General features: G+C 39.7%; 1 protein-coding gene across 1 annotated transcript; it reads right to left on the bottom strand.

The window, feature by feature from the left end:
• Positions 1-5,975: 5,975 nt before the first annotated feature.
• Positions 5,976-9,164, bottom strand: LOC141602205 (uncharacterized). The gene has a single exon (XM_074422512.1). The coding sequence runs from the start codon at positions 9,162-9,164 to the stop codon at positions 5,976-5,978; it is 3,189 nt and encodes a 1,062-aa protein (XP_074278613.1).
• Positions 9,165-10,849: the final 1,685 nt, after the last annotated feature.

The following is a 10,849-nucleotide window of genomic DNA, read 5'->3' on the forward strand; positions in this document are numbered from 1 at the left end:
GAATGGGGGAGCCGTTGGGATCTACCTATTACAACCCAGGCATTTCATGCCGACACAACAACAAATTAAAGATACAACTCGATCTAAATACAATTGCTACATACAACTCAAAACACGACACAAAACACACGGCCATTGGGCCTTGAAAACCGTGCACATGGGGGAGGTGACTCACGGCCTACATGACACACGGCCGTGGGTCCCTCTTCGTATTGCGTGCTCTCACTTAATCCCATCGAATTAGACATTGGGCTACGCACCAAAGCATGCATTAGCATAAACCGGGCCATGTTGCTTTAAACAACATGCGGTTTACTACGCTCCTACAAGCATTGGGAACAACCGTCTAACCAAATAAAACTAAGGTTTTTAGAAAAGGTTTTGACTCTCAAAAGGAGAACTAATTACAAATAGATTACAAAACGTGACTCAAAGAAACATAAATTAATTACAAGTGATAAAACAAATAAAGAACGAACGATGCAAAAACAAACGAAATAGGAAAGGCCAAACACACGGCCAAACACACGGCCAACCACGGCCCAACCAAAGCCAACCTAGTTCCTAAGTTAGGTTTATTGATTAGATCGAATGATTGCGAAAAGGAATCGAAAACAAGTTAGAAAAACGAGTTAAAAACGATGTTGATTGATTGTCGCGCAAGGGTGCATTCTACACGGCCTAAAGGGTCCAATTAGGTTAAATTCGCTAATTAATTTAACTCATCGAGTGTCAATAAGAAGGTGCTAATCACGCACTCTTATACTAGCGAGAAATTAGGTGAAAGAGATAGATGCATTCAATTATTTACAGAAATCGTCGATTGATTTTATAACTTACGTCGAAGCCACCTAAAGTGTCTAATTAGATTATTAAATTGATTTAAAGTCATCTAATTACGTCATAGGTTAACAATCAGAAGTTAAACTAACATGCAACGGGCCCTAAGGTCCATCGATTTGGCCGAAACAGTAAGAGGGTCGAAAGCGAAGATCGAAGTTAGATAACTTGTTTTATTTATGCCCTACCTTGAACACGAGGATATGTAAATGAGACGGGGGTGTACGACCGACAGAAGGAGCGGTTTCTTTTCCCATCTCAAGTCAACGCGGGTGTTCACGGTGGTACTTTAACTCATACTCGGACTAACTAGTTTCATAGTTAATTTAAAACAATCGAAAAAACAAACAAAAAAACAAACAAAAAACAAACTAAAAAAAAGCATAAAAAAAACGAAATAAAAAAGGAAAGAGAAGGGGATTTGATGCACCCTCAACCTACATGTATCGTTGACACCGTCTTGGGTCGTAATCGAAGGTAGATTTTATCTCGAGAGGCCGTCGTCGACGAAGAACAAAGCACACGCGCGTTTTGGAAAGTTTCTGGACAGCAATTTTAAAACAGTGATATCTCCCTCGTTTCACGACGAAAATTCGATCCGAAAGATGTTTTGGAAACTAGAAAGAGAGGAGAACAGGGATCTTAAAGCAACTCCTGCTCGTTTTGGGTTATTGGGCACGAAAAACGAGCACAAACAGAACTGGACAGACAAGGAAAAACCGCGAAAACAGAGTGTTATTTCACTCTGTTTTTCGAGGAATTTCGTGTACTCTCAAGGGCAATTTGGCTCGTAATTCTTTATCTAATGTGTATATGGATGTTATATGGTTAATTAGGAACAAGAAACTCGAATTTTTATGGTGATTTGATGGAGGAACGAACGGGTTTTCGAAGGAGACACACAAACAGTTTCAGTTTGTGTGTCGGTTTTGTTTAGGGTTTTTGGAGGATGTTTAGGGTTTGTTTCTGAGGTTTAAAGCTTCTATGTGATGGTTGGATGTATGGAGAACTTAGAGGAATGAATGTATGGTGAAGGGGTGGTATTTATAAGGGTTTAAAATAGGTTAAAAGAGAGGGGAGGCAAATCGGGCTCAATGGGAATAGCTGCTGTCCAGCAGCTTTGGGAGGGGTTTCTAGGGTTCGTTTTGGGGGATTTCTTGGTGATTAAGCTAGGATAATATGGGTAGGATACTAGGGTATGGGTTAGGGTTAATGGGTACGGGTCTTGGTAGTGTTTGGAGCGGGTTTGGGCTCGGGAATTGGCTCGCAAAACAGGGGCTGTTTGCGGTTTGGTGCGGGCTGCTTGGGGTTGGTTTTGAACGAGAATTTTGGGCCATGGTATGGGGGTTCGAACATGGGTTGATGGGTATTGGTATAGGTGGGTTAGTGTACTCGAGATTCGTGCCAATTCGCAAAGGAAACGGGCTTAAAAAACGAGCTAAAACCGAGCTCAAAACACACGGTTAAAAAACGAGTTCTTCGCTTTTAAAATCGATTTTTCAAACCAAATAATCCATTAAAATAAATGACTTTTCAAATCAAATATACTCATAAAATGATTTTTCAAATCAAATATTTATTTTATTTTCAATAAAATAAACTTGGGAAAATAAATTCAAAATAAGATAAATTAAATTGAAATCACCTTAAAAAAGACTATAATTTAAATATCATTTAAATTAATAAAATGAACTCACTAAAAAAACATTAACTTAAATATCATTTAAATTAATAAAATACTTCATCGACGACGCCCATTCTACCTCGTAAAACGAGCTCCAAATAATGACAATGACAACTAAAGAATACATGTGTCCTATCATCATCGGGTGTTTGTCGGGTTCTCTATAAATTCCAATATCGACGGATACGGGTATCTACAATAACCTTGCCTTAAATCAATCTTTGAAAACAGTTTGGCTCCACTAAGCTCATCTAGGATGTCATCAAGCCTTGGTATAGGAAACCTATACTTGATGGTTATGTTGTTGATGGCTCTACTATCGGTGCACATCCTCCATGACCCATCTTTCTTGGGCACAAGCAAGGCTGGAACGGCACAAGGGCTAAGGCTCTCCCTCACAAAACCTTGCTCATGAGCTCTCCAATTCGTTGTTGCAATTCTTGGCTAGCTTTAGGATCACTTCTATAGGCTGCCTTGTTGGGTAGAGTAGCTCCCGGAATGAAATCAATTTGATGTTCAATTCCTCTAAGAGGAGGCAAACCACTAGGAAGCTCATTTGGAAACACATCACCATAGGTTTTGAGTAGGCGTTGGACCTCACTAGGCAGCCCCTTCTCTCGCTCTCCCACCACTTCCTTGGCTATAAGCACATACACGTCCCTTTCCTCCTTTAACTCTTGTAACATTTCTGCCCCATTGATTAGCAACACTTCCTTAGATGGTTCAAGCATGGAGGGTGTTGGAATATGCTTGAGAACAGGTGGTAAAGGTGCTAGGATGACCTTTCTTGAGCCAAATTTGAAGGTGTAGGTGTTGTCTTTACCATGATGAACCGAGTCCCTATCAAACTCCCACGGCCTCCCAAGTAGCAAGTGACAAGCATCCATTGGAAGGACATCACAAAGAGCTTCATCTACATAGTTTTTGCCAATGGAAAAAGGAACCAAGCATTGCTTATCAACCCTCACTTCAGCCCCTTTGTTGAGCCACCTTAGCTTATAAGGACTAGGATGGTCTTGTGTAGGCACTGATAGCTTGTCAATGAGAGTACTAGAGGCAACATTGGTACAACTCCCTCCATCAATGATAAGATTACAAACCCTTCCTTTAATGGTGCACCTAGACCTGAAAATTTGTTGTCTTTGGTCCGTTTCCAAGGGTTGGGGTTGGGTATGCATCACTCTCCAAGTAACCAAACTAAGACCCGCATCCGGCATAACCACATCATCCTCTTCATGGTCCGTTCCCTCTCTTTCCTCATCACACACAAGGATCTCATCATCACCCCAATGAACCACTTCAAAGCTACTAAGGGCTCTCTTGGTTGGGCATTCTTTGGCAAAGTGACCATAACCTTGGCATTGGTAACATTTTTTGAGAGGCATGGTCTTTTTTTGTGAGGTTTCGGCTGCTTTTCCCTTGTCAAGTATGGTGGTTTTGTTTTGAGATGGTGGTTCATTAATTTTGAAACTGGTTGGTGGTTTAAAGGTGGCTGTTTTGGTGGTTGGTTTGGTGGTTGTAGCCTTCCCTTTACCCATTTTCTCAACCCTTAAAGCCAAATTAACGGCTTCATCAAAGGACCATACTTGTTGCATTCTAACCCTGATGTAAAATCTAGACGATTTTATGGTTCTGAACAGTACGCTGGACTGTTCGATTCGTGTTGTAAAATACGCAGCGGAATGTTAAACTTTTTATTTGATTTTTATATGTTTTGAACGGAAATTAAAAGATATGACGTGAATAAACTCTCCTCCCTCGCAAGGAACTCGAACTCACACACGACTGGGTTTTGTGACTCTCACCTCGCAAGGATCAACCACACTCTAATCTCTCCCTCGCAAGAAAGAAATAAGACTCTCAAAGCTCGCAAGCAATAAGCAACAAGAAAACTTGTATTAATCTCTCAACTTGAATGAATAAAACTGAATACAAAAGTCCCTATTTATACTATAAGGAAACCGACCTCCCTTCCCTAAACTTCCTTAACTTGTCCTAAACTGATTAGGAAATAACTTCCTTAACTTATCCTAAACTGATTAGGAAATCCGACCCATATTATGGCAAATTGCCTTATTACAATCTTGCTAAGATTAGGAAAGAAACTATAAGGAAATAACAATACTACCTTAAATTTATTGACTAGAATTAGGAAAGCAAAAATAAAGAAACTAATAATCTTAAACACCTTCATCAGCACCGACCTTGACCCTCCTTGGTTGGCGTGTTGACTTAGACGGACTCCAACCCGTCACCTTGACTTCTCCATGCTATCATATTCACGATACTTGAGCCCATTTTGAAACCTTCAGAAATGTGAGTTACATTTCGACTAATTAAGACTTCATTTTCATTTTCTTCAAGTGCTCCTGCATCATTCTCCCCTTCTTTTTGAGAATTTGACCTCAAATTTTCGTCATCTAAGTATGGTGACAAATCTCCAACATTGAAAGTCGCACTTACACCTCCATACTCACTCGGCAATTCTAACTTGTAGGCATTAGTCCCATAGCTTTCAAGTATCTTGAATGGCCCATCGGCTCTTGGCATCAATTTATTCTTCCTCTTGGATGGAAATCGTTCCTTCCTTAAGTGTAACCATACTAAGTCTCCAACTTTGAAAACAGGTTGTTTTCGATGTTTATTTGCTTTCTCCTTGTATCTAGCATTAGCTTTCTCGATTTGTGCTTTAACTTGCTCACAAACTCGAAAAAATGCAGCTTGTCTTTCCTTTGCTTCGAAACTCAACACATCCTTCTTTGGTATAGGAACCAAATCAATAGGAAGATACGGATTCACCCCATAAACAATCTCGAATGGTGATCTTCCCGTAGTCATTGACGGCGTTCGGTTGTATGCAAACTCAGCATGAGCTAACTTAACATCCCAATCTTCCGTACTCTTGCTAACCAAACCTCGTAACAAGCTTCCTAAAGTTCTATTAGTTACCTCGGTTTGTCCATCAGTTTGTGGATGATGAGAAGTACTAAATAATAACTTCGTTCCAACCAATTTCCATAACGTCTTCCAAAAGTAGCTTAAGAACTTAACATCTCGATCCGACACAATAGTAAGTGGAATACCATGTAATCGAACAATCTCTTTATAATAAAGTTCAGCAATATTGGTAGCATCATCGGTTTTATGACATGGAATGAAATGCGCCATCTTTGAAAATCGATCCACAACAACCATAATTGAATCCTTCCCTCTTTGAGTTCTAGGTAAACCAAGTATAAAGTCCATACTTACCTCATTCCATGGTTGTGTAGGTACGGGCAGGGGCGTATAAAGTCCCTTATTGAACGTACGCTTTGCCTTTTGACACACCACACACTTAGCCACGATCTCTTGCACATCTTTGCTCATCTTTGGCCAATAAAAATGCTCACTCAAAATATCATTAGTCTTGTTTACTCCAAAGTGTCCAGCTATTGCACCACCATGAGCTTCACAAATCAAAAGCTCTCGAATCGAACCGTTGGGAATACACAATCGATTGCCTTTGAATAGATAACCGTCTTGAACAAAGATACAACCCAGTCGGCTCAATAATCTCCTTAGCAAACTCTGGATCAGATTTGTACAGTTCTTTGATATGTTCAAATCCAAGCATTCTTGCATCTAACTCGATCAATAAGGTATGTCTTCGAGACAACGCATCAGCAACAACATTAGAAGCTCCCGTCTTATACTTTGATGAGAAAGTAAAAGATTGTAGGAACTCAACCCACTTGGCATGTCTTTGATTTAACTTCTGTTGTCCATGAATATGCTTCAATGCTTCATGATCCGAATGTAACACAAATGGTTTAGGTCGCAAATAATGACCCCAATGATCCAATGCTCTCACAATTGCATAGAACTCCTTATCATAAGTCGAGTAATTCAATCGAGCACCACCCAACTTTTCACTAAAGTAAGCTACTGGTCGTTTATCTTGCACCAAAACAGCCCCAATCCCAACTCCACTCGCATCACACTCAACTTCGAATAATTTATCAAAATTAGGAAGTGTTAAAACAGGTGCGGAGCTTAGTTTAGACTTTACCTCTTCGAATGCCTTCTCTGCACTAGGAGTCCATACAAATTCACCCTTCTTTGTTAACTCGGTTATAGGCGCCATGATTGTACTGAAATTTTGAATAAATCTTCGATAAAACGAAGCCAAACCATGGAAACTACGAACCTCAGTTGTTGATTTAGGAACCGGCCATGCCTTGATTGCCTCCACCTTGGACGGATCCATGCTCACGCCATTCTCACCAACAATATATCCTAGGAACACCACGCTTGGCACCATGAACGTGCACTTCTCCATCTTGCCATATAGCTTCTGTTTTCGTAGCATTTTAAACACTTCACGAAGATGTTCAATATGTTCCTCCTTGCTCTTGCTATAAATAAGAATATCATCGAGATACACCACCACAAACTTGTTTAAGAACGGTCTCAATATTTCATTCATCAATCTCATAAACGAACTAGGGGCATTGCAAAGACCAAATGGCATAACGAGCCACTCATACAACCCTTGCTTAGTCTTGAACGCTGTCTTCCATTCGTCACCTTCACGAATTCTCATTTGATGATAACCACTTCGTAAATCAAGCTTCGAAAATACTCGTGATCCACTCAACTCGTCTAACATATCATCCAACCTCGGCATAGGAAATCGATATTTTACTGTGATATTGTTAACGGCCCTACTATCAATACACATCCTCCAAGTCCCATCTTTCTTTGGAACCAATAGAGCTGGTACGGCACAAGGACTTAAACTTTCTTGAACATAACCCCTATCGATTAGCTTTTGCACTTGCCTTTGTAATTCTTTTGCTTCTTCGGGATTACAACGATAGGCTGGTTTATTTGGTAATTGAGCTCCTGGAATTAAGTCAATTTGATGTTCAATACCTCTTAAAGGAGGTAATCCAACCGGTAATTCTTCGGGAAATACATCACAAAACTCCTTTAATAGTCCTTGAACTTCACGGCTGCTTCCTTCACCATTGGCTTCTAATTCACGAACCATAAGAACATAGGCTTGTTCTCCACGAGCTAGAACCTCTTCAACCTCACGAGCTTCCATAAACAAGCTCCCCTTCTTTGATTTTAGCTCCTTGATTTTATTAGGCGATAAAGGCTTCAAATTGAATGTTGTTTTGCCCTTGGTCACGCTATATATGTTAGTTCTTCCATCATGTTCAACCTTTCGATCAAACTGCCATGGTCGTCCCAATAGAATATGGCACGCACTCATAGGAATCACGTCGCACCAAATATCATCATTATAAGGCCCCAAGCTCAAAGAAACTAATGCTTGCTTCCTTACTTGTATTCCATTGTCCCCATTCAACCAATGCAATTTATATGGCTTATTATGATTCTTGGTTTGTAATTTCAGCTCATCAACTAACTCTTTTGACACAACATTGGTACATGATCCACTATCAATGATTAGATTGCAAATTTTAGAATGTACCTTGCAACGAGTGTGAAATATTTGCTCCCTCTGTTCAGCTTCAACCGGAGTTGTTTCTACATGAAGATTACGAATTACCAAACACTCCTCTTCACTTAACGGCTCAACATCATAGGCGACACCTTCCTCTTCGTCCTCCTCAATATCAGACAGTTCTGTGGACTGTTCAGTTTGAACGAATGCTGGAACTATGTTGCGTAATTCTTGAGCGGTGAGTGCTCTCTTTTGTGGACATTCATTAGCTATGTGACCATAGCCTTGGCATTTAAAACAGCGTCTTAATGAGCTACCCTTAGTTTCCACGACACCCTTACCTTTGTCCTTTACTTCTTCCGTCACAACTTCCTTTTGCTTACTCGTTGTTGGTTTAGAATAAGAACTCGAGCCAGAACTTGCTCCTTTCGAATAGGTATAGGATTTCATTGTTTTGTCTTGCTTTTCGAATTTTAGAGCCAAACAACACACATCATCAAACCCATTGTAAATCTGAACCTCAACTTTTGATGCAAGTGACGGTATTAGACCCTTGATGAACCTTGCAACCCTAAGCTCTTCCTTCTCTTCAAGATCACAAACAATCATCATCCTTTCGAATTCTTTAATGTACTCGGCCACGGACAGATTTTCTTGCGATAAGGATTGTAATTTTAGGTAATTTTCTTGCTCATAATCTCTTGGTAAGAATCTCCTCATAAGATGCTTCTTAAGTTTCTCCCAAGTATCAATTTTGCTCTTCTTATCTCGCTTTCTCTGTTTTTTCAAGTTTTCATACCACAACGATGCATATTTAGTGAGTTTTAAAATAGCTACCTTGAATTGTTTATGCTCATCGTATTCCTTGTACTCGAAAACTCGTTCAGCTTGCCTAATCCAATCCAAAAACTTTTCGGGATCCAAATCTCCATTAAAATCAGGTATGTCAAGTTTTAGACCTCGATCATCATCGTTTTTGTTCTCCTTTTTGGACTTGGAAACCGCATCATCAGAATATGATCCACGAGACCTACTACGACTTGGACTTCGTTCTCTACCTCGTCCAATTGGAAGGTTCTTCATCATATACTTTAGCTCGGCCATAGCTTGTTTCATCTCATCTAGCTGTGCTTGTAGTGAACCATCACCGGTACCCTTGCTGGAATCGGTTTCTCCCGGCATCTTTACTTCCCAAGATTAACTTGTTAAGAAACAAATTAATAACCTTGCTCTGGTAACCAAATTGATGTAAAATCTAGATGATTTTATGGTTCTGAACAGTACGCTGGACTGTTCGATTCGTGTTGTAAAATACGCAGCGGAATGTTAAACTTTTTATTTGATTTTTATATGTTTTGAACGGAAATTAAAAGATATGACGTGAATAAACTCTCCTCCCTCGCAAGGAACTCGAACTCACACACGACTGGGTTTTGTGACTCTCACCTCGCAAGGATCAACCACACTCTAATCTCTCCCTCGCAAGAAAGAAATAAGACTCTCAAAGCTCGCAAGCAATAAGCAACAAGAAAACTTGTATTAATCTCTCAACTTGAATGAATAAAACTGAATACAAAAGTCCCTATTTATACTATAAGGAAACCGACCTCCCTTCCCTAAACTTCCTTAACTTGTCCTAAACTGATTAGGAAATAACTTCCTTAACTTATCCTAAACTGATTAGGAAATCCGACCCATATTATGGCAAATTGCCTTATTACAATCTTGCTAAGATTAGGAAAGAAACTATAAGGAAATAACAATACTACCTTAAATTTATTGACTAGAATTAGGAAAGCAAAAATAAAGAAACTAATAATCTTAAACACCTTCATCAGCACCGACCTTGACCCTCCTTGGTTGGCGTGTTGACTTAGACGGACTCCAACCCGTCACCTTGACTTCTCCATGCTATCATATTCACGATACTTGAGCCCATTTTGAAACCTTCAGAAATGTGAGTTACATTTCGACTAATTAAGACTTCATTTTCATTTTCTTCAAGTGCTCCTGCATCAAACCCTATGAGCAATCTTAGTATCTAACCCTTCAACAAATCTAGCAATTTTCTGTTCGGGCTTCTCATTGAGTTCACATTGCAAAGTAAGTTGTTCAAAGTCTCTAAGATATGACTCAAGTGGTTGTTGGTCTTGTTTAAGTTGTGTGAGCTTAATGAAAATGTCTTGAGTGTACTCTTTAGGTATAAACTTCTCATTAAGCTTCTTTTTCAGTTTTAACCAAGACTTAATAGGTTCCTTACCATCCCTTCTTCTCTGATTTTTTAAGTTCTCATACCAAAGGGAGGCATAGCCTTTGAGTTTCAAGATTGCAACTTTAAAAGCTTTGCCATCAGAATAACCTTTAAACTCAAAGACTCTTTCAATGGTCCTAAACCAATCTAACAAATCCTCGGGGTTTAAACTACCATGAAAATCAGGAATTTCTACCTTTAAAGTCTTTGTTGGGCTCTCCATGAAAGGCCTCGGCCATGGACTCCTCCGAATCAGAAAGCTCCTCTTCCTCATGGCCACCATGAGCTCGTCCTCTCCCCATGAAGCCACGGCCTCTACCCCTGCCTCTAGGTGGTCGTCCTCCTCTTGGTGGTGGTGTTGGAATATTAGCCATGATAACATTGAGAGATTCTAGCAACAAATCACATTTTTCAGAAAGTTGAGTAACTTGTGTTTCAATTCCAGCAATCCTTTCTTCACTCATGGTTGTTTTTTTGTGTTTTTAATGTGGTTAGGGTATAATGAACTCACAAAGAAAGGATTTTTGTTGTTAACCAAAGCTCTGATAACCAATTTGAACTAAAACTATCAGATTTGGGAGTGATTTTGACACGAAATGCTCAAATGACAAACAAA

The sequence above is a fragment of the Silene latifolia genome, chromosome 9 (assembly GCF_048544455.1).
Source record: "Silene latifolia isolate original U9 population chromosome 9, ASM4854445v1, whole genome shotgun sequence".
In the NCBI taxonomy this organism is placed as follows: Eukaryota; Viridiplantae; Streptophyta; class Magnoliopsida; order Caryophyllales; family Caryophyllaceae; genus Silene; species Silene latifolia.